This window comes from Cuculus canorus, chromosome 6 (genome assembly GCF_017976375.1).
Source record: "Cuculus canorus isolate bCucCan1 chromosome 6, bCucCan1.pri, whole genome shotgun sequence".
Lineage (NCBI taxonomy): Eukaryota > Metazoa > Chordata > Aves > Cuculiformes > Cuculidae > Cuculus > Cuculus canorus.
This window is the reverse complement of record NC_071406.1, coordinates 39,224,125-39,249,279: the sequence shown is the minus strand read 5'-3', so window position 1 is coordinate 39,249,279 and position 25,155 is coordinate 39,224,125. Positions and strand designations below refer to the sequence as shown.

The 25,155-nt window shown below is 44.4% G+C and overlaps 1 protein-coding gene across 2 annotated transcripts in view; it reads right to left on the bottom strand.

Moving 5' to 3' along the window:
• Positions 1-12,224: 12,224 nt before the first annotated feature.
• Positions 12,225-25,155, bottom strand: part of LOC128852503 (sperm-associated antigen 16 protein-like) — a 254,316-nt gene continuing 241,385 nt past the window's right edge. For both annotated transcript variants that reach the window (XR_008450376.1, XM_054069936.1), the window contains one exon: positions 12,225-12,422. Coding sequence is in view for 1 of the 2 variants with exons in the window: in XM_054069936.1 (XP_053925911.1) it covers positions 12,366-12,422 (57 nt within the window). In the remaining variant the exon portion in view is untranslated. The remainder of the gene's footprint in view (positions 12,423-25,155) is intronic.

Here is a 25,155-nt window from a genome sequence, read left to right as displayed (position 1 = left end):
GGAATTAAACATAAAAAGAAAGCCATTAAATAAGTTACAGTGATATAAATTACTGTATACCCTTGTAAATAGAAATACATTAATCTTATGGCTGTGGGCAAACCAAGGCACTGTGTGTGCTAAAAACCAGCTTCTGGTTGATAGGTGAGGAACATATTCCTTACAGTGACTGAGGATATCACAGAATCATAGAATGGTTTGGGTTGGAAGGGACCTTAAAGCCCATCCAGTTCCACTCCCTGCCATGGGCAGGGACACCTCCCACTGGATCAGGTTGCTCAAAGTCCCATCCAACCTGGCCTTGAACCCCACCAGGGATGGAACAGACACAACTTCCCTGGACAACTTCTGCCGAAGCCTCAGCATTCTCACAGGAAAACATTTCTTCCTAAAATCTCATCTCACTCTCCCCTCTTTCAGCTTAAAACCATTCCCCCTCATCCTGTCCCTGCCCTCCCTGATCCAGAGCCCCTCCCCAGCTTTCCTGGAGCCTCTTTCAGTACTGGAAGCTGCGCTAATGTCTCCCCAAATCCTTCTCTTCTCCAGGCTGAACAATAACAACCCCCTCAACCTGTCCTCTTATGGGAGGTGCTCCAGCCCTCGGATCATCTCCGTGACTCAGCCAGCAGAAACGGTGCATTCAAATATGATGGAAAAAAGCCATTTTCCCTCGCTGGAGGGTTTGAATCAGAAGGTGTAGTCACTGCTTCCGAAAGACTGAGCTCTTTCTCTGAGGCACTGATTCAGCACATGTCTCTGGATATTCCGTGCACACCACTGAAGTCTTCCTTAAGGAATCACAAGCATCAAATCAAAATTAATTATCTTTTGTCATCTTGCACATTAGGCCCTAAGTGACCTATATAGTGCAGTAACATATGTCAGATGTCATCAGTGATATCTGACTTCTCCCAGCACAGGAGGCACACAACTACAGTATCTTCCACTAAAAAAAAAAAACCAATCCAAAGTCTTCAAGACATGAAAACAGAAGTTTTAAAAATAGATGTGCTCCTCTGGTTTCATAAAAATCACTGGTTTCAGGGGGAACGGTAACAAAAATACTTTCTATTAAAAGTGAAACCCAGCTTTGAACAGTAGAATCATATCCTGAAGAACAGATTTTTAGGCTAAGAGAACATTTCATTGACATGGGAATCAAAAGACAATTTGTTGCATTTTTCTGGAGAGAAGAAAAAAAAGCTAAACAGAGATCTGAAATACCTCTACTCATCCTAGGAGTCCTTCTTGGTACTTGTTCCAGGTCGAAGGCAGGGTTAACATAGGTCATTCCTAACTCTGTTATGCTTTTAGAGTTTATACCATCAGCTTAATTTTATTTATTCTCCCAATCTGCAAAAAAAAAACCAAAGCCAAACCCCAAACCAAACCCTCCCACCATCCCTACTCTGATGCAAGATATCTGAATTCTTCGTTTTGCTGACAAACCCTCCTACATTTTATAATCATTGGGCTCTGTCAGGGTATTCTCACTGTTCGCAACAAGTCCATTCCGGAAAGTAGTTAATGAGGTTTGACCACAAAGCAATTCTGGACCAGAAAGTACTCTTCCAAACAGAGTACACCTGGAGTCCTTGTATCCAGTTCTGGAATCCAGAACATACGAAGGCCATCAGGGCGAGGGAGGGGATTCTCTCTACTCCTCTTTCATGAGACCCCATCTGGAGACCAGCTCTGGAATCTTCAACATAAGAAGGAGGTGGAATTGGTGGAACGAGTCCAGAGGAAGCCACAGAGATGATCCGAGGGCTGGAGCACCTCTGCTATGAGGACAGGCTGAGAGAGTTGGGGTTGTTCAGCCTGGAGAAGAGAAGGCTCTGGCAAGCCCTTAGAGCAGCTTCCCTTCCAACCCAAACCATGCTACGATTCTATGAAATCCCGCTCTGTATTTCACATTCCATCTCGGGACCACTGAGCAGAACTCAGTCCAACAAACCAGCACTTAGAGAGGATTAGAGTGCTGTCGTAAATATCTCGAGGGTTAAGAGCAAAGACGGAAAAGAGCCATCAAAGCTGGAGAGCAGTGTTGATGCAGGAACATATGGGTATTCATTATCTGCAGATAAATTTCAGCTGGAAATTAGAAGACAGCTCTCAAACAGTGCGATATGAACACTCCTCTCCACTCCAAGTAGTGAGGATAAGAAAAAATCTCATTAATTGTAAGAAGCTGCTTGAAAAGTCTGGAAATAAATGACCTTCTCCTGCACGTGAACGTTTGCCTGAACTTGGAGACCAAGGAGACTCTTTCCAGTCTTGTTCACATGGCATTAGAATACAAATTTCTGATAAAGTCCTGCATTTAATACTTCACAGAATTCCTTTTGTTTAAAAATAGTATCCCAGAAAAGGCAGCAGTATTCTTTGGCAAGTGTCATTTTGTACCTTATTGTGTTTTCCATTTACTCTCCTGTCTTTAAGTAGTCTTTGCTTCAAGGCCACATATACTACTGAGATCACGCTAGGAAATTAGTGTTATTCCCATGGAAGGACTGCAAGGCAAACATAACAGGACAAAAAAGGCTTTGGACTCTTTAAAGCAATCCTCTATCTCTAATGCGCAGGAACGCCATCGACTTTGAGTATAAAAACAATGCCAGAGCACAGTGCTTGAGCCTTCCACAGTTTTGAACAGAATTACCGAGGGGAAAAAAGTGCTAGAAAAACCTCACTCAAAAGAATGTGTGTATCTATGTGATTTCTAAGTGACAAAATATAGAATCATAGAATAGTTTGGGTTGGAAGGGACCTTAAAGATTATCCAGTTCCAACCCCTCTGCCAGGGACACCTCCCACTGGCTCAGGCTGCCCAAAGCCCATCCAACCTGGCCTTGAACACCTCCAGGCATGGGGCAGCCACAACTTCCCTGGGCAACCTGGGCCAGGGTCTCAACACTCTCATCGTGAATAAATTTTTCCTGATATCTAGTCTAACTCTGCCCCTCTCCAGTTTAGGCCATTGCCCCTCATCCTATCCCCACACACCTTTGTGAACAGCCCCTCCCCAGCTTTCTTGTAGCTCCTTCAGGTACCGGAAGGTCACTATAAAGTCTTCTCAGAGCCTTCTCTTCTTCAGGCTGAACAACCCCAACTCTCTCAGCCTGTCCTCATACGGGAGGTGCTCCAGCCCTCGGATCATCTTTGTAGCCTCCTCTGGACCTGTTCCAACAGCTCCATCTCCTTCTTATGTTGAGGATTCCAGAACTGGACACAGTATTCCAGATGAGGCCTCACAAGAGAAGAATAGAGGGGCAGAATCCCCTCCCTGGCCCTGCTGGCCACGCTGCTTTGGATGCAGCCCAGGACATGGTTGGTTTCTGCGCTGTGAGCGCATGTTGCCAGCTCATGCTGAGCTTCTCATCAACCTCAAGTCCTTCTCTGCAGGGCTGCTCTCAATCACGTCATCCCCAACTCTTTATTGAAACCGGGGATTGCCCCAACCCTGGTGTAGGACCTTTCACTTGGACTTGTTGAACCTCCCGAGGTTCACACAGACCCACTTCTCCTGTTTGTCCAATATGAGCCAATACATCCTGATACAAAGAATATTTAAATTATTATCGAACTGACAACTCACTGTTGCAATAGAAATGTGATTACACAAAACTTCCCAGATATTGAGAGACAAATTGAACTTAATAATGATAATATAAAAGGAGACAGAGACACAAAAGAGAAAGAGACCAAACACAAACCAAAACCAAAAGAAAACCACATGGACATTGTGCCACAAAATGAATGTGAACTTTCTCATTTCCCTTCCACAAGCCATTCCAGTAAAAAGCCCCTGAAAAGGATTTTAATAATAGTAATAATGATAAAAATAAGACAAGCTAGATGAAGGCAATGGTTTAGTAAAGTGTTTCTCAATTCTATCGCTGAAACTTAATTTCCAAAGTGCCACTTTATTTTTATTCAATGCACAGCGAGCGTTTCCTTTACCGACAGCAGGAAATCTGAGTCCTGCAGACGGAGACGCCATAAAAACAAAACTGGAAAGCTTACCGTTTAGCTGTAATGTCCCAAGAAAATCAAACAGTAATAAATACTCTCTGGATTAGATGACATGTTAAGATAGCACTGAGCTTTCAGCATCAGGACATCAGCAGTCTGTTAACGGTGCTCCTTCTGCACACGCATTCTGCTTTGCAGACTTAGTTATAAAATTATTCAGACTATAAGGAAGCAATGTTTCATCACGAGGCTGGGGAGTCACTGGCACAAAGTCGCCCAGGGAGATGGTAGAGGTTCTATCCCTGAGAACATTCAAGGTCAAGTTGGATGGGGATCTGAGCAACCTCATCTGGTTAAAGTTGGATTGGGTGACCTTCACAGTCCCTTCCATCCCAAAGCATTCTGTGATTCTATGACAATAATATACTATAACACCTACAAGACCCTTGTCTCATTCAATGTGGAACTGAACCAGGCATGAACATGATGTCCAACTCCCAGGCTTAACGTCTCTTGGAGTGAAGTTTGACGCAGCTCTTCTTCAGGGGAGTTTCAGTGGAGCAACCTGTAAACTGGTCCTTGGCTTAGTGACAGCTTCTTGTCACCCAGGAACCAGCTGTAGGCACCCGACACTTAGCAAAATGTCTTTAGAGGTCAAGACAAGCAGGGGCAAACATCTGAGACTTTCATCGTAAGGAAAAGAGCAGAGGAAAAAGGAGGAGCTTGTCTTATTCATAGAATCATAGAATTGTTCGGCTGGAAAAGACCTTTAAGATCATCGAGTCCAACCGTACCTGTTTGCTTCTGAACAACATCCCCGAGCACCTCATCGGCCCATCTTTTAAACACCTCCAGGGTAGACACTGGTGTTATATTAATGTTAGGAGAGCTGTCAGTAGGGAAAATTAGGCTCCTTTGCTGCTGCCTTCAAGGTCTCAGCAATCATTACCCCACTGACAGAGATAACATCACAAACCGAGAGTAGGAGAAACAAAAAAACACCGGAGCAGAACTCCACAGTGGTAGAAAGGCCTATTTTTAACATATCTAAACCACAGGGTCTATCCAGTCTCCTTGTGTACGACACCAGAGAAGTATAGAAGGAAATAAACTATGGAGAATAGATTATTATTGTTAACTGAGGTCATCAGGTCTAGATTGAAATGTTAATGGAGGAAATCTCAGTTCTATTCTCTCCTTGAGCTCCTGCCCAATTACATGAACAACCACACATTCTTCCTTTGCGAAAACACAGAGATAATAGCAACGTTCGAGGAAAACAAAGCATAAAATATTCTGCATTGTTGGTTTCTTTTGCTGAAGTATTATTAATCCATGCACACATACATATAATTTTCCATTTTGAAACTCAGACATTACCATTAGAATCGGTGGTTAGAAACACCATGGCATTACGTTACGGGGCCTATCAACCTCTCTTCCACCAAGCACAGACATTAATTGCCTGCCTTGGACTGGAGCTATGTGAAAAACTTCAGCTAGAGAAAACATTTCTGTTTTTAAAATGCAACCCAGTACTGTCGAAAAGCAGCCTGACCTTTGGAACTCTGCATCTGTGAATAGTAATCCTGCTGCAAAAGTAGTTAAACGGGGAAACTAAATTCAAATGATTTTTTTGTTCTTACTTTGGCAAGATAAAAGCCTTAGATTTTGGGATCAATAGCGAAATTCTGCTGAAAATCCTCCCTGTTGTGTCCATATAGACACACAAACACCAGGGTAAAATAAAAAAGGCTGAAGACGGACACAATGCACTACAACTCCTTTGCATTGGTAGAACTAAGTCCAACCATTAGCTATGTAGCAGAGCAGTTGAATCATTCTCTAGTTATTTTAATCAACAGTTTAGCAGCAGCAACAAAAACCCTGAAACCCAGCAAGAGCTTCTGGAGAAAATGCACAGCCCAAAGCTGTTGAGCAACATTTAGAAACTACTCATGTTTTTTAATCTCTGTTGTTTTGATTATTTTTCTGGATTTTGAATGCTTGCCTATACTTAAAAGTCTGATAAGAACAAACATACTTCGCCAAGCTCAAAATCAAGCTAACATACGTGTTAGATCAAGCGGAGCGTAATACGCTAGGTGCAATATGTAATTATCTTTATTAGCTTGATAGGATATGAGATTTTAGATAACAATATCTGAGCATGAGATTTATCTTAACAGCGTTGAGACAAAAGATTTATTTGTAATTTCTTGGTTCATTTACAAATTAGCTCAAAGAAAGACATCAATTCAGGAGGACTGGACTAAGAAAACTGTTCAAACCACGAAACACTCAGCAGTGGCACCACTCACCTTGTTCTCTTTATTAAAAACAAACAAAACCTCCCAATAGTTTTTCATAGACTTATAGAATCATAGAATGGGTTGGAAGGAACCTTAAAGCTCTCCTAGTTACAACCCCCTGCCATGGGAAGGGACACCTCCCACTGGATTAGGTTATTCAAAGCCCCATCCAACCTGGCCTGGAACCCCTCCAGGGATGGGGCAGCCACCACTGCTCTGGGCAATCTGGGCCAGAGCCTCCCCACCCTCACAGCAAAACATTTCTTCCTGATATCTAATTCAAATCCCTTCACCCTCAGTTTAGAATCATCCCCCCTTGTCCTGTCAAAACAGGCCTTTCTAAAAAGTCTGTCCCCATCTTTCCTGGAGCGTCCTTGAAGTACTTGAAGGCTGCTATAATGAAACTGAAATTCATGAATGGTTCAATGTTATTTGGGAAAAAAAAAAAATCTAGTATCTTGAATGCAACTTCCGACCTTACACAGGTAAAATTTTCCCAGAAAGTCATATTATCCAATGCCTAGAAAGCTCATTTCGCTAGACTTGAACTTCCCCTGAAAACAAGCGTCATGTTAAGTGATTATGGGCAATTGACTCGCTGCGAAGGTCTGCCCTTTCTCTCCATCTCCTTTGCTGAACACGGCCAAGGGTTTCCCTTTTTACAGCAGAGCGTAAAACTAAAAGCGTGACTCCTGGTCAAATCCTTGCCCTGATCACAACATGGTCTGTCTGCTCGGTCTGCTCGTGCTTCGCACCAGCACGGCACTAGCAAGCTCTGAAGGAAACGTGATGCATCCCGCAGAAGCATCGGGCTCGGAAGTCCCTGCATGCCGCAGGGGAATTGCCTGCATGGTGCACTGGAAACATCAAAAGGGCTTTGGATCTCCAAGCACAAATTACAACGAGGTGATTTTTGAAAGAGAGAAAACTCATTTTTATGAGATATGACAGGTAAACACCGAAACCGGAGGAAAGAATCCAAAACGATCTCCCTCCTCTACCTTTGCAAGACAGCTCCTTTCTTTTCGCCACTCCTTTCAGCCCAGCCCACGATCACACACTTCAGCAGCTTCTTCACCACACGAAGCCTCTGCGCCTGCCCTGCAAGGCCGGCCCAGCCGCTCGCAGCAAGAACCGCTTGTTCCTCCATCTGCCCCATCTCGTCTCACGCAGAGGGCACCACTCAAAGCAAAGCAAAACCGCGTCCATCTCCCAGCCACTCTCTCCGAGTTTTTTATGAGCACATGACGTACAGAATCTGTGCAGTAAGCAGCGAGTAAATTTGGAAAACAATTTTACCATCTGTCAGCCCAGGTTTTCCTTGATAAGCTCAAGCGCTGCACCCTCAGCATGAAGTTTGCTTCTGTTCTCCTCACTTGGAATAGACCCAGGGGGAAAACATCATGCAGAGAAGATTGTTTTGTGATGTTAAACCAAGAGGAAGACTACGGGATTACTCGAATGTTTTCTAATCCTGTTGTTGGGGAATAGAATTAACTTGCAATGGTCATTGGTGTTTCTTACGACACGAGGATCCACAAAGGCACGTACGCACACCAAGGTTGGAGGACATCAGCTGCTGGGCTCTTTGCAATTATGCTGAGCTCCCTTTCTCAGACAGCCTTTCTTTTTCCGTTTTAACTTTATTCACTACATCCTCCTAAAGAAACGGAAGAGAATTTTGAATCTCTTTAAAATGCATGAACTTATAGACCAAGTTGCATACTGTGAAACATTAAAAACTTGAGAAACAGCATTTTACTAAAGCTGGTAGGTAATAGAAACAGAGCAACAGAGCTCTGCCTGCCAGCTAAGCCTAGCATCGTGCTTTCATCACAGACCAGCCTTCCTTTCACTGCAGAACCAGTAACGCCTGCTATTAAAAACACAGAAAAAACTAAAGCAACCTTGCTCTGGGACACTCCAGAATGAATGATCTCATTTTTCTGCATCTGAACTCTCACCTGAATGCAGCATTAATGTGTTTTTGCACTGAACACGCAGACTTTTCTTAAGTGGGAGGAAAAGTATGTTTCTAGGCCAAGACCTTGCATGCTAAATCTGTTCAAAGCGAACCTCTAAGGCTCTCCTAAAATGACTAAAACCAGGAGTTTATAGTAGAAATGCTGACAGATGATATTCTTGCCAGCATAATATAACCGGACACTAAGATAAATGTTTCATGAATTAAAAAAGTTCAAAAAAGCTCCTCTGTTCAGCTTTGTTCTCGAGATGAAAGCGAATTATCTTTTTGTCTTCTACCAACACTTGAATTTCTGCAGTGCTGCCTGCGGTACCTGTAACCACAGGCAATATTTAAACAGACATGACCGTGTGGGATTCTCTCCTCGCTCAACTCCTGTAAAACACATCAAACTTCTAAATATATGAGAAGGAAAAAATGGTTTTAGAGCAAGCAGATCCCTTCCTGTACCCATTTCTGTGAAGACAGAGAAAAGTCATCTCTACTTGGAGACATCTCACATGAGCACAGTTCTACCTGCATGGCCACGGCAGCCCACACGCGGAGGGGCAGGGAGAAATTTCTTTGCAGAACCTATTATTCTTTTAGAAGAATCACAGAATAGTTTGGGTTGGAAGGGACCTTAAAGATCATCCAGTTCCCAACCCCCCTGCCATGGGCAGGGACACCTCCCACTGGATCAGGGGCTCCAAGCCTCATCCAACCTGGCCTTGAACACCTCCAGGGATGGGGCAGCCACCACTACTCTGGGCAACCTGGGCCAGGGCTTCACCACTCTCATGATGAAGAAATTCTTTATGTCTAGCCTAAATCTGCCCCTCTCCAGTTTATACGTGTAATAAAATATTAATAAAAAAATAATCCCTCAAAGGTATTGGAATTCTTTCCCTAAAAGCAGGGCTGTATCTTTATTCCCCTGGTTGATACTGGGCAACATCTTCAGCAACAGAAGCTACTACGTCTTAACAAGAGTTCACAAGGCAGATGACCACAAAGCACTCTGTCAGTGCCAAAAAAGCCGAATTCAGTAGTTGGCCTCCTCCAATCCAACACAGCTCCTGGAGCTGAAATGTTCCAGCAAGAGAAGGATCGGTGGTGCCGGAGCAGGGATGGCCAAGGATAACCCTTATGCTGAAACCCATTAACTTGGTGTGGGATACAGCCTTTTCCCCACAGTATCAGGCAGCTGACTCCTCTCATAACTAGAGTTTAAATTAACTCAGTATTCCAGTTCTTTGCAAAACATCCCAACTGTTTTCAGGAGAGCAGTGAGCGAATGACAGAAAGCTCATAGGGCCGCTTAGCGTTAAATGTTATGAGCCCTATTGCTTTAATGCAAAAAAAGATCAAAAAGATTAATTATAAATGAGCTGGTAAAATATAACTGGAAAAGTTAGGAGTGCAGTGAAAGCACAGAAAAGTAATACAAAAGAATTCCTGTTGGCTTTCACAACAGAAATTACATGAAAGCAGAATAAAAAAAATGAATACATAATTGAATTATACATGAGAAAAGAGGGCTACATGGAAAACACTTTTTTCTTTCCCACTTTTAGAGGTGATGGGTATGAAATTTAAGTTTCACGCTTAGGAAGTTTTCAGTGTTCCTCTGTTTAGAAGTGAACAGCACCCGGCCTGCAAGAGAGCTCTCTTCTCTTGGGTACAGTTTGGCTTCTGCACACATCAGGCTTCTTCTACCTCTGAATCTGCGACTCCTGTCTTTAGTGCCTCAAGAATTGTTCCTTCACCTGCTAATCCGATTCTGCTCCTGTAACAACGGTCTTCAGAAATCAGGAACCGAGCAAAGCAATACGATGCGCTCTCATCTGATCTTGGCTAAAGGTGAGAAGTTGAGTAGCAGCCTGAAGGATTTTAGTGCTTTGAAAACCTGAAGTTCAGGTTTGGCCCAAATGCCAAACTGTCGCCTTATGCGAATACATAGGGGTTATTTTTCCTAACAGGAGAAAGGAAAAACTAAGTGTTTTGAACTGAAAAGGACAGCACAGAGGCAAAAGCAGGTATATATACCAGTGTGATTATTAAATAAGACAAATAAGGTAGCCTAAAAGTTAAGAAAAAAAGAAAAAGCTGAAGAATTTCCCTTCGAAGAGTCCATATAAATCACAAGTAAGCCAATAAGATCAAAGTTATCCCTGTCTGACTGCCACTTGGAGTGTATTTACTTCTATTGGTATAAATTAATACATAAGCCTCCTGCAATCACACAGTGAATTTTGTTTGGGCAGTCGTCGTGTATCAAATACATCTCACTCAAATGTAAAATGGCAGATGCACGGAGTAAAATGCCAACACGAGAAAACCAAAGAGGGCAAACTCAGCAGAACGTGTCTGCAGTTCTCTTTTGTTGACCTGCAACTGCTGGATTGGTACTCCAAGTCGAGGTCTTCTTTGATCTCTGTTTTCTCCATTAACCAACAGGAAGGGATTGACCAGTTCCCAAAGTCGAAGTCTTGACAAAGAAATCAGGAAGAGAATAAGAATGGAAAGCACATCGCTTGTTTACCATAACCCAGGTTTCCCAACTATTGCCGCTTTGTGAGCAACAGCATTACTGGCCTGAGGGACTGAGATCAGAGAAGAGAATCCTAGAAGCATTGAAGAAGTTATTAACTGGCAAAAGAAATCACTGAAATACTAATTAAAAATTAAATTGAACAGTTTCATTTTATAAGTCTTTAGATGTCAAAAAGAAAAAGAAAAGAAATTATCACCTTTGGAAGAGGAGAAAACATCGAAATCTACTCCGACAACTGCACTCCCCATAGATTCTACACCAGATCCTGCCTACGCGGCCTACAGATTCTGAGTGAGAGGAGGAAAAAACGATTGTAAATGCCTATTAAAGATACTCCTTGCGATGTCAAAGTCAGAATTTTGTAAGTATTCAAAACCAAATTCACATAAATATTTTAAAAAGTGAGATTTTCTGGAGAAAAGTGAAAGCAAAGCAGGAAGGCCTGGGTAGCGATGGAAATAGTTATATTTTTCAGTAAGTTTTATTCAGCATTCAAAGCACAAATACTTAATTACTATCTCAGTATCTCAATAATAGGATGTTTAACTTCCATTACAGTTGGCAACTGGCAAACTTTGTCTCATAAAATTGCATGTTTTATATGTTATGGGCATTACATATTCTTGGCCTCTTGTTTAGCTGAAATTCAGACACTCTGTGAGAAGGCACCATCCGTTCTGTCATTGCCTCATGCTACTATGAGGCCGAATCACAAAATGAAACAGGTCTGGAGCCTGCTGAAGCTGATGACAAATTGATTTCCAGTTTCACTCGCAGAAGAAGAACACTTGGTAATGCTTTTGCCAGAAAAAAAGCCTTCCATCTGATGTCAAGTTTCGTTGCATATGAAATTATCTATGCCTATAAATATGCTCAGACCAAAAGACGTGTACATATAATAAATACATCCCTCTGACTTTCACCACGCAAAGCATTCCCACTGGAAGGACCTTGCTGAATCTCAGCTTAAGGACTACCAACATCACTCACCATCCTGCTGCTCCCCGTAGAAACCTATGTTCAATCTCAGTGGGAAAGGAATTAGGCAAAAGACCAGTTTTGAAAGTCTCACCTGCTTAATAGAGCTTATCAATCATTTCACAGAAAAAACCCAAACATTTTACCCACTAAAAATACACTCTAGTGGTTGAGATTTGTTAAGCTTATTAATATTTCCCAATAAACTTAATGACTTCAATGAAGTAGGAATAAATATAGTTTCTAATCCATCAACGCTGGTGCTGGCGACCGGACTTACGAGACTACAGAGCGTGCGACTATTTATGTGCCCTTCAAAGAAGCACGTGGAGAGGGCTGAAACCAGAAAATCTTAGGGGGAATATTCTACAACAAAACAAACGTCATCATAAGTTATAAAGACAGACAGACATACACGTATACCTAAATACCTACGCCTTCACGTGTCAGCATCATCGAACATCGTGAGTTGGAAGGGACCCAAAGGGACCATCAAGTCCAGCTCCTGTCCCTGCACAGGACAACCCCAACGTCCACACCGTGGGGCTGAGGGCATTGGCCAAATGCTTCTAGAATATTGTCAGGCTTGGGGCTGTGACTGCTTCCCTGGGGAGTTGTTCCAGCGCTCCATCAGCCTCTGGGGGAAGAAGAGAAGTCAAATAATAAAAATATTGAAAAAAAAAATATATCACAAAGCAATATGAACACTTCGCCCAAAATGTTTTTTGTCTGCAGCTAACAAGGTTATTGAGGCAGGGAGGATAAAAGCATTCGGCATCTGAGAAGCAAGAGCTCTTTAGCTGTTTCAGCACTGTTTTCCCATGATGCTCAATGCATGACACAACATTTTAGAGATAATGAAAAGAAGTACAACTGCAGGAAGCCTTTTCAGATGCCTCTGGTAAAATTACACCGTGATTACATTACCTTTTAAATTAAAAAAATTCCTTAAAGTTCAGTCTAACTGTCAGAGTTGCCGGGATTAGATCTGGGACCAAAAGGCATTATGACTAAGCTCAACGCTGTATAAATATTAGATCCATTATTCAAACAGATTTTACATTGACAAAACCTCCCCGTGAAATACCTTCTCTGGGATTTCTCCCTGTAAGGGTTGTGGCACAGACCCCTCTCGGAGCAGGAAGAAAATATAACCAGCAGGTTCCCACTGTGTGCAGCCCCAGACAAAAGGATTGCAGTGTTTTGAGTTTTGTGAGTGATGAACGCAGCCCGCTCCGTAATTGTCGGTGAAATAATCTCATTGACACATACAAGTTAGGAAATAGAGGTCTCATTAACAAAGCCTCTAGCCTTTATTAGATCATATAAATAACCAAGAGAGCCTGCAGAAGATCGATTATAGCCTTTAAACGTTTACAGAATCAGCGTTTAATTAAGACAATTTTAATATGCAAATCAAGCCTAATTATCATCATTTGTTAATGTTACTCTGCCTGGGCTCTAAACAGCTTCAGCTGCAAATATGGTAACGGAATCATATTTTTGCTGCTTTTTTTTGCTGTCCAGGAAGAGCTGCAGAGGAAGCGACAAAGTTGCGCTACCAGTGTGTACGCAGGCTTTCAAAACTGTATTTCCATTTACCATTTGGAGATGAAGGTCAAAAAAGTGCTCAGCCCAGCATAAAACCCAGCGGAAACGTTATGCGGTTCTTCACCCACTATTTTAGAGTGCTTTAATTCAAAGTAAGCAATCCTTCCAGGAGCTGCTTTTGATGAAAACCTGCTCTTGTTCAGTGCATAGATGGGTTTCTGCCACAGGCCACTGTCACTTGGACACTGATATTGGGGCTGTTTCTCTTCCTGCCTCCTCCACCCTGGGAATGGTTGGTAGACCTCCCATGCTGAGATGTAATCATAAAATCATAGAATGGTTTGGGTTGGAAGGGACCTTAAAGATCATCCAGCTCCAACCCCCCACCATGGGCAGGGACACCTCCCACTGGATCAGGAGCTCCAAGCCCCATCCAACCTGGCCTTGAACACCTCCAGGTATGGGGCAGCCACGACTGCTCTGGGCAACCTGGGCCAGGGCCTCACCACTCTCAGTGTGAAGAAATTCCTCCTTACGTCTAGTCTAAATCTGCCCCTCTCCAGTTTAGAGCCATTGCCCCTCGTCCTACCACTACAAGCCCTTGAAAACAGTCCCTCCCCAACTTTCTCGTAGCCCCTTCAGGTACTGGAATGTCACTATAAGGTCTCCTTGAAGCCTTCTCTTCTCCAGGCTGAACAAGCCAAACTCTCTCAGCCTGTCCTCAAAGAGAAGGTGCTCCAGCCCTCAGATCATCTTTGGAGCCTCCTCTGGATCCGTTCCAACAGCTCGATCTCCTTCTTCTGTTGAGGATTCCAGAACTGGACACAATCCTCCAGATAAGGTCTCCCAAGAGAGGAACAGAGGAGCAGAATTCCCTCCCTCATCCTGCTGGCCACGCTGCTTTTTGATGCAGCCCAGGACACAGTTGGCCTTCTGGGTTGTGAGAACATATTACCAGCTCATGTCGAGCTTCTGGTCAATCAGAACCCCAAGTCCTTCTCTGCAGGGCATACTCCAGCATTACAGAAAAGCCCCTAGAAATTAAAGTGTGAGGTAAGGAAGAGAACATGACTTTCAGGAGTGCAATGAGGGGAGTAGCCAGGGAGGAATACAAAGCAGTGAGGAGAACACAAATGTCTGTGTTCTGACTTTCGAAGAAGTAAAATTAAAGCCTTGAAGCCCCTGTGAATAAGTTTTGGAAAAAGGTGGGGCAGCTGCAGCACAATCCTGGTAAAAATCATTCATTCCCTTTTCCTGACACTGCTGCTCTCCTGCCACCGCAATTCATTGGTGAATGGTCATATATTGACAGTGAGAAAAAGGAAGAATTTTTGTTTGCAACATTTTACAATGTTAGAGTGAGTCCAGGGGAGGCCACAGAGATGATGTGAGCGCTGGAGAACCTCCTCTATGAGGACAGGCTGAGAGTTGGGATTGTTCAGCCTACAGAAGAGATGGCTCTGGGAAGAACTTAGAGCAGCTTCCAGTACTGAAAGGGGCTCCGGGAAAGCTGGGGAGGGGCTCTTGATTGGGGAGTGCAGGGACAGGACAATGGAGAGCGGTTTTAAGCTGAAAGAGGAGAAATTTAGGTGAGATCTTAGGAAGAAATTTATTTACTGTGACAGTGATGAGGCCCTGGCCCAGGCTGCCCAGAGCAGTGGTGGCTGCCCCATCCCTGGAGGGGTTCAAGGCCAGGTTGGATGGGGCTTGGAGCAACCCGATCCAGTTAGAGGTGTCGGGGTTGGAACTGGATGGGCTTTGAGGTCCCTTCCAACCCAAGCTATTCTATCTTTTTCAAGATCCACTAAAATTCAGGCTTCTGTAGGCTCTGTGAAAATTCCTGAGCCACTAATTTTCAGCCAAGGGTTTACCGTCACCTCCACACTTCTTACTAACGCCGAGTAAGAACCCAGTCCTTTCTCACCTAGCTGCAACTATCCAGGCCCCAGGCAGTGCCGTGCCCTCCTATGCGTGCTGTAGTTTTCCAGTCCAGTTGCCCAGAAAAGCAGCTACATCTGAGGAAGGTTCTACATACGGAACAGGTAGTTGTACTGCCCTTAAATATTATTTTGTCTTCTAAGTCTAAACTTGCTATGCACCTTAAAAATACATGAAATACATGGTGTGTTTGACACATCGTACGCTCTCACCATGCATGCGGATATCCATGCGGGTTGGTATCCAGCTGAAGTCTCGGCTTTAGCATCTCCAACCTGTTTGCAGCTCCAGTGATGGGAAGTGAAAAATATACCCGAGCTCCCTTCTATCTCTCTGAGTGTTATCACGTGCACTCAGTAAGATGAAAGAGTACCTGAGCCACACACAGATCTGATAACTTCCTAAGATATACGGACGTACCTCAGAAAGCAGATATTACTGTCAAAACCCAGAGAGTTTTAAATATTAATTCAGAAAAAAAATTACCTGCATTAGACATGCACATCAACAACTCCGCTCCGTAACAACGCTCAGGCGGTTACCAAATTAAATGCTACTTCTCGTGTAGTCATCTCCTCAGTGTTCAATCATTTGAACATCCACATTTCAAGAGCATTCTTATAAGAACTGTCATAAATAATAAGTACTCCTTGCACAGCATTTTACCCCCTGAAACAGGTGAAGCCTTAGTCTCCAACACAAATGGAATTAATACGCATTTTACAAGGCAGCGAAAAGGAAATAATACATTGGCATACGTGGCTGAAAGATGAGGGAGGAATCCTGGCACTGAGCAGAGCAGGGCAAAGCAAAACAAAACTCCATTTCACAGAGCAACCACTCAGTAGGACACTTGCCCCATTACATATGTTTTGCAGGTCAAAATTTTCAACCACATTAATTCAATTAGTAGAGAATGAAATGCAAGTAGAAGTTTGTCTTCCAGAAGATACCATCAGATTCTTTTTTTAAATGAGAAATGTGTAATTTCAGGTCTGGAGCACAAGTCTTATAAGGAGCAGCAGACGGAACTGGGATTGTTCAGCCTGGAGAAGAGCAAGCTGAGCGGAGACCTCATCGCTCTCTACATCTGCCTGAAAGGAGGTTGTAGTGAGGCGGGGGTTGGTCTCTTCTCGTAAGAAGCAAGTGATAGGACGAGAGCAAAAGGCCTCAAGCTGGGCCAGGGGAGGTTTAGACTGGATATTAGCAAATATTTTTCACCGAAACATTTCTTTGCCGAAAGATTGGTGAAGCCCTGGCAGAGGCTGCCCAGGGCAGTGGTGGATTCTCCATCTCTGGAGGGGTTCAAAAAGCTTGTAGACGCAGCGCTTCAGGCCATGGTTTAGGTGGCACAGTGCTGCTGGTCTGACAGTTGGATAGGATGATCTTAGAGATCTTTCCCAGCCTCAATGATACTATGATTCCATTTTTTTTTCATTTGTTCATAAAGCCCCAACAAATACAAAGTGCTATTTTCTAGTTTTGCTCATTCTCTTTTCTTGTCTCCCTCCTCTCTAGGGACAGCATACTCACTTATTCTGAGATGTGAGAAGCAGCGCTCTTTCACTAATTTTATTAGGTTTGTAAGTTTTCAATTTAAGCCAGATCTTTCCTGAGTATTGAAAGAACAGATGAGTAAGAGTTTTGTGGGGTTCGTTTCAAATTCAAAAAAAAACATATTTAACAAAAAGAAGCTCTAAAAGAAAACAAATTGAATGCAAATGACCTATAACTTGCACTCCACTTCTGCAAAATTTCAAATGAAATAGTGAAACTTCAGGCAGAGCTTCTGGGGTTGTCTGCAGTGAGCTCTGGTGGGCTCACGTCCTTCTTACGTGGTTGCCCACAGGGAATTAGCAGGAAGTAGGATGCCCCAGGCTCCCACTCTGGGTTTGCGACCCCTGACGTGGCAAGGCTCTGCTTTTTGTACGAGTTACAGAATCACAGAATCACAAGGTTGGAAAGGACCCACTGGATCATTGAGTCCAACCATTCCTAACACTCCCTAAACCATGTCCCTAAGCACTTCATCCACCCGTTCCTTAAACACCTCCAGGGAAGGCGACTCGACCCCCTCCCTGGGCAGCTGTTCCAGTGCCCGATGACTCTTACTGTGAAGCATTTTTTTCTGATATCCAACCTGAACCTCCCCTGGTGGAGCTTCAGGCCATTCCCTCTTGTCCTGTCCTCTGTCACTTGGGAGAAGAGCCCAGCTCCCTCCTCTCCACAACCTCCTTTCAGGCAGTTGTAGAGAGCAATAAGGTCTCCCCTCAGCCTCCTCTTCTCCAGGCTAAACAACCCCAGCGCTCTCAGCCGCTCCTCGTCAGACTTGTTCTCCAGCCCCTCACCAGCTTCGTTGCTCTTCTCTGGACACACTCCAGAGCCTCAACATCCTTCTCGTGGTGAGGGGCCCAGAACTGAACACAGTATTCGAGGTGCGGTCTCACCAGTGCTCTACAGCGGGGTCACCATAATGATATGGCAGAGCCGGTGCCTGAGTTCAGAAATAAATCCGTGCCCTTGCACGTCTTCAAGCCACGCACGAAGCACCTCTTTTCCACGGTAAGAATATACGGTCAGGGTAGCCCCTCAGGTCTCATCAGGGTGTACATCCACCCACTGTACAAGACAAGATGGCACAAGAAGCATCGCACCGTGAGATATCACGTTATGCTCATTTTCTCCTCAGTGAAGTGAACTGCAAATAAATGACTCAGAAACCAGCATGAAATGAGGACATATCACCAGCGGGGTTTGATAAACATTATTTGTTAGAAGAAGGAACTCCCTTAACAATATATGACCCATGACTAATTTCTGAGGGTCAAGATGATCTTTGCCCTTCGCTGTGTAGGGGATTATTCTTCTCTAAAGAAGTTCAGAGGTTAATGAATAAAGTGTCAGTAAAGAAGAAAAGAGACTAAGCAAGAAAACGCTTCTTCTTGGGCTCTGCTATAAATAATGCTCTCATTAACATTCTGCCTTGGAAGAAAGGCAAGTCCATTAGTCTAGGAGCTAATTTTCACTGGCTCCTTAGATGTATGCGTATTAAAAATTCAGCTTTTATAATTGCCAGCCATCAACCACCTAGTCAGTGCTGTTCTTGGAGGTTTTAATTATTTACTTCATTTGCATAGACACTCCAATTTATGATGAACCATTTAGTTATCAAGGGACAGTTTTAGTAATTCCTCTTCTACATTTTTATTTATCCCTTTGGTATCCCTAGCAGGAGCGCTGAAAGGGCCGTGCCCGAGCTGTGCGGCAGTGGGACATTGCCACCGCGGCACCTGCAGCCTGGCGCTGCGACGCGTGGACGTGTTTTTCTGCACCTTCTGTGCCGGGGCCACAACAACACGCACGGTGCAGTGACGTGACACCTGCTAAACATTCGTATCCCACCTCAGCACGGCACAGCGGGGTGGAAGGACAGTGCTCCTATCCAATAGCTTAACCTCCTCCTCAGCTGCTGAAGACCCTTGTTAGCACCTTGGCCTCAAGAGGAGGGAAGAGCTCACACTCAGCATGTGCTGCCGGCTCTGGCACTTTGCCCCAAAGCTGTTCTCCTCTGGGTTTTCGGTTCAGAGCCGTTTTCTCCTCCTCCTCCAACCCTGAGGATCTTACTGCTGCAGAACCTCTTCCAGTACCGCCCTTCCTCGTTACCAACACGTCCCCCGGCCTTTTCTAAGCAGACAGAACATATTTCTCCTCAAAATGCCACCGGCCCAGCTCCTTGGAGATACAAAAGGGAAAGAAAGCAGAGGAAAAGACAGCTTTTGAAAAGAAGGAGTTCTGCAGAAACGCAGGAGAACATCTGTCCCACCAGCCACCAGCACCATCACTATCGCACCCTCCAGCCGCACATCGACGCCCTGGGCACCAGAAACAGTACGCAACCTTGAAATGACACCCAATTGTTTGTTCGTCCTTAAAAACAAATAAATTATCGAATGAAGGATGTGTTGTGTGTCTCCAGCGTTCAAAGGCAGGCTCCAGCAACAATGGAGATGATTGATTTGTAATCCCTGGTATCGCTGTGCTCCTCCCCGACTACCAGCTCTGACGGCATTTCGCAGACAGGATAGCAGACAGCAAAGGCAAAGGGAGCAAAGCAGCCTTGCCTGGCAGGAAGGGAATTGATTACCGATCCCTCTTTCTGTCAGGCAGAATTTCTTTGCTGCAATTCATACTTTTCCGTGGGCTGCCTACAGCCACCCTCCGCATGGCTGTGGGGGGAAGTAAAGGCAATGACACCAAAGATTACAAACCAATCATTATTATAGAGCCTTTTATTTGGTGGAAGCTTCCGAGCAGAAAACGGACACCAAAAATACACAATATGTCCTGATTTTTTGTTTGCTTTTTCCTTTCCTTAAGCTCTTTTATGCCCTCTTTTCCTCCCGACACCGCTTCCTCTTCTTTCTGTGTTTTTATTATACTTCTATCTTTCTCAGTACTATTTCTCATTTATGCTTGATTTTATTCTTCTATCATCTTTCGCACTGCTAACTGCACCATCCATAGTTACCTGATAGAGAAGTAAAAGATGATCTGTCTCCTCTACGCTGTCATCTTCCCTTTCTTTCACACCCAGATCCTTCTTCTCAAAAACCAGGACAGCAACGCTGACAGAGAACAGAGCACGGTCTACCTAATTTTTTTTGTCTTGAAGCCATCTCATATATCATCCCGGCTGCTTTTGCTCACAGCAGTGTGTTGGGTTTGGTACAACAGGGGACACGCAATAAGGAAAGAAGGTAACAGAGAGTCTGGCAAAAGATGATTGTAGCCCCTCAGCCACATTATAAAAAATCCAGGGAAAACACTGAAAGAGGAGAGATTTAGACAAGATGTTAGAAAGAAAGTCTTTATTATAAGAGAAGTGAGGCACTGGCACACATTTCCCAGAGCAGTGGTGGCTGCCCCATCCCTGGAGGGGTTCAAGGCCAGGTTGGATGGGGCTTGGAGCCCCTGATCCAGAGGGAGGTGTCCATGCCCATGGCAGGAGGTGGGACTGGGTGGGCTTTGAGGTCCCTTCTGACCCAAACCATTCTGTGATTCTATGAAAGCTTCCCATGCAACAGAGTACACCCACACTGCTGAGCTCGGAACGGGACACGGGTCACAGGTGCAACACCGCTCATCAGGGCATTCATTTTATCAGGTAGATCATCGGTGGAGTCGGTAGAAGTCTGAATACACTGTTATTCCAGAGCATTCGAGAGCAACCCTGAACATCCAGTACATGGGTTTGACTTCACTCACATCTACACTTTCTTTGTGTTTTAATTCATGTCCGATTATTAGCAGAATTGTTGTTAACCAGAGCAAGTGAGGTAGGCATTGACAACGTGTCTGTTGGGTGGAAACAGACCTTTTTTTTAACAATAAACCTGGCCAATAAACAGGTCAGTTGAAATAAATCAACTGAGGTGCTGAAAATGCCCTTTTAAAAAGCTCTGCCTTAGTGAGCCAAAACTTAGAACTTTCTGTTCTAAAATGTTTACAAGTTTCGATTTGAGTGTATTTTTAGAAACTGAAAAACAGATCAAAATTTTCAAAGGGGGCTATTTCAAAACCCTGGTGATGCTGTAGGTTTGGTTGTTAAAAAAACCCAGAGATTTTATCACAGAATCATAGAATAGTTTGGGTTGGAAGGGACCTCAAAGCCCATCCAGTTCCAACCCCCTGCCATGGGCAGGGACACGTCCCACTGGATCAGGTTGCTCCAAGCCCCATCCAATGTGGACTTGAACACCTCCAGCGATGGGACAGCCAGAATTTCACTGGGAAACTTGTGCCAGTGCCTCACTGCCCTCATAGTGAAGAAATTCTTCCTTGTGTCTAGTCTATATCTGCCCCTCTCCAGTTTATACCCATTCCCGTTCGTCATATCACTCCAAGCCTTTGTGAACAGCCTCTCCCCAGTTTTCTTGTAGCCCCTTCAGGTACTGGAAGGTTGTGATAAGGTCTCCTCGGAGCCTTCTCTTCTCCAGGCAGAACAAGCCCAACTCTCTCAGCCTGTCCTCGTACGGGACCATAGAATGCTCTAGGTTGGAAGGGACCTTAAAGATCATCTTATTAAAAAAACCAAAACACTCCCCCCTAGGCAGGATGTCATTTGATTGTTCTTCAGGGATCCAAAATTAGGGTGGAAAACTTGGATACACCTCTTTCAGAAGCAGCATTTCCCCTGTGTGCAACAGTCACTGTGAATTCTGGAGTACGCCAGCTACGGCAAGCGACATCTCTGAGTTATGACAGCCCTGCTGTAAGGTAGACTGCACGACTCTGTTCATGTCAGTCCTGTTCTACAACCAGATGAATTACTGCAGTGTGGGAGTAGGGCTTTCATAACGACACAGGAGCACAAAGCAGTGGGATAAGGACTGCGGAGGAATTGCTTTCCAGCGGGGTAGAAGAGGGCCATGAAAACAGCAGGGCTTACACAGCAGAGTGGCGCTGAGATTTGATGTCTCTCACCAAAGAAATCAAGACCCTGTTCCCTTCACACCTCACTCGGGCTCTTGAGAAACACAGCAAGATGCCGCAGAATAAAGGTTTTATTCAGTTTGCTCTATTTGGGTTTATCTCCAGATGCACAGCCTGATGCTGAAGTCAAGAAGAGAAAAGAAAAAAAGGAAAAAAAACAAACAACAAAGCCGGCACAGCTAATTTTACACAAGACCTGGGGATCCAAATGCCCATTTGTGATAATTTTTCTGACAGCACCAATTCTGGTCAGATACACTTGGGCTCCTCAGGCGTGCAGCAGCAGAGCACAGCCCCTGCCTGGACCGCACGCCCAAGGTTCAGCCCATCTGCCTTCTGCGGGGGCAGCACCAGAGAATCATAGAATCGTTCAGGTTGGCAAAGAGCTCTAAGATCAAGTTCAGCCACCGGACCAATGCCACTACATTTACTAAAGCATATACCACAGTGTCACATGTACACATTTTTTTAACATCTCCAGGGATGGAGACTCCACCCCTGCCCTGGGCAGCCTCCGCCAGGGCTTCACCATTCTGACAATAAAGAAATTTTCCCTAATATCCAGTCTAAACCTCCCCTGAATCATAGAATCACCGGGTTGGAAAGGTCCCACTGGATCATCGAGTCCAACCATTCCTAACACTCCCTTAAACCATGTCCCTAAGCATGTTCCTTAAGGTGTTCCTTAAACCCCTCCAGGGAAGGTGACTCGACCCCCTCCCTGGGCAGCTGTTCCAGTGCCCCATGACTCTTTCTGTGAAGAATTTTTTTCTGATATCCAGCCTGAACCTCCCCTGGTGGAGCTTCAGGCCATTCCCTCTTGTCCTGTCCTCTGTCACTTGGGAGAAGAGCCCAGCTCCCTCCTCTCCACAACCTCCTTTCAGGTAGTTGTAGAGAGCAATGAGGTCTCCCCTCAGCCTCCTCTTCTCCAGGCTAAACAACCCCAGCTCTCTCAGCCGCTCCTCGTCAGACTTGTTCTCCAGACCCCTCACCAGCTTTGTTGCTCTTCTCTGGACACACTCCAGAGCCTCAACATCCTTCTTGTGGTGAGGGGCCCAGAACTGAACACAGTACTCGAGGTGCGGTCTCACCAGTGCCGAGTGCAGAGGGAGAATCACCTCCCTGGACCTGCTGGTCACACCGTTTCTGATCCAAGCCAAGATGCCATTGGCCTTCTTGGCCCCCTGGGCACACTGCTGGCTCATGTTCAGTCGCTGTCAACCATTACCCTCAGGTCCTTCTCTTCTGTGCAGCACTCCAGCCATTCTTCCCCCAGTCTGTAGCACTGCAACTAGTGCAACTTGAAACCATTTCCTCTCATCCTATCGCCTGTTACTTGGGAGAAGAGCCCAGCACCCACCTCGCACAACCTCCTCTTCAGGAGCTGCAGAAAGCGATGTCTCCCCTCAGCCTCCTCTTCTCCGGACAAAACAGCCTCAGTTCCGCCAGCTGCTCTTGATTACATTTGTTCTCCAGACTCTTCACCAGCTTCACTGCCTTCCTCCCACCAAACCCACTGCTCCCACAGCACAAAGTAAAGTTTGGCTGGGACAGGGCCTACTGCATAGGAGAAGTCTGTAAAATAGAGATGCTTCCACATAAACATTCCGGTCAATCAGCATTTTATGACTAAGCTCTCATTTTTCAGGTAATGTTCAAACAACGTGAAGAGAGATTCTGTGGTCAGGTTTGTAACACATCCTCATCCTCTGTAATTATTTGATCAACTATATACAACAATAACTGTGTTTACTCTATTGATTCAACTATTGGAAATCCAGAGATTTTGGCAAAATGTTTCTTTTTATTATGCCTTTTCTGACAGTTGAATATTGCTGAAAACAAATAGCAGGCAATTATTTTAATACACTCTTCCTGCACATTACTTTAGAAGATTGTTCTAAACTGCTAAAACCAGAAACAATTTATCCAAACAGAATTATTTAATATGAGTATAGATTACCATTACAGTGTCAGGTAGGCAGAAACTCTGTATGGAAACTGCAACTGTTTATTTCTTAATTTAAGAAAATGACAGCTACTCTAGAAGAAGACAAAACATTGAATTTTAAAGCAGAAAAAACATGTTCTCCTTAAAAATCTCTGCTAGCTTGGTGATGCTCATAGAGCAACGTGTAGCCATTCAGCAAACTGATATGGAACTGCTGGAAGGGGTCCAGAGGACGCCACGATGATGATCCAAGGGCTGGAGAACCTCCCATATGAGGACAGGCTGAGAGAGTTGGGGTTGTTCAGCCTGGAGAGGAGAAGGCTCTGCGGAGACCTTAGAGCAGCTTCCAGTGCTGAAAGGGGCAACAGGAAAGCTGGGAAAGGGCTCTGGATCAGAGAGGGCAGGGAGAGAACAAGGAGGAAACAGTTCTAAGCTGAAAGAGGGAAGGTAGAGACGAGATCTTGGGAAGAAATGTTTTGCTGTGAGGGTGGGGAGGCCCTGGCCCAGGTTGCTCAGAGCAGTGGTGGCTGCCCCATCCCTGGAGGGGTTCAAGGCCAGGTTGGATAAGGCTTGGAGCCCCTGATCCAGTGGGAGGTGTCCCTGCCCATGGCAGGGGGTGGAACTGGATGGGCTTTAAGGTCCCTTCTAACCCAAACCACTCTACGATTCTAAGTCAAAACACCCATATTTATACCAGGAAGAACACGTCCTGCTTCCAAATTTCTCCTATCTTGGTGATGCTCACAGAGCAATGCGTTGTCATTCAGCAAGCTGATATTATCCAACACCATTTTTTATCCATGTTACCTGCACCTGAAGTCTTCATAATTTCCTCTAACCCCATGTATACAAAGAACAAAGACTTATAGAAAAGGAAAACATTTTTTGTGGCTTCTTTGCCTGCAAATACTGGCAGTAAGCCCCTGCTTTTGAATCTGTAACTTTGTGCCTCTATGTTAAGGCAGATGTTTATTAAAATCATGTAAATCTCTGTCTTTTCCGTTTCAGACACACTTAGTATTAAGGGATGCTCCCTGAGTAACAGCATACATTAAAAGTTAATTAAGAGGAAGTTAAAGAAGAAGGAAAGTAATTACTTTTTTCATACCCTCAACAGGCATTTATTTCATTTTGACAGGTTAAAAATGAGAAAATTTGGAATAAAGGTGTGAAAATCTGCAATACATATTGTTAGGGAGAAGCTTTAATATCCCTTTCCTTACATGCTAATTAGGAAACACAATCCACTTGCTAATGTCGAGTGAGACTAGTAAGTAATACAAGTTGCTTCATTAATTTGTTTAATAATCAAACTGCAAGAGTGGCACATCTAAATCAAACAGCAGGCAGCTATGGGCTGTCATCACAAAACCAACCCAATTTTGAGCATTACACTAGTAGGTGTTATTTACTCTTCTTTTTTTAGTTATTATGCAAT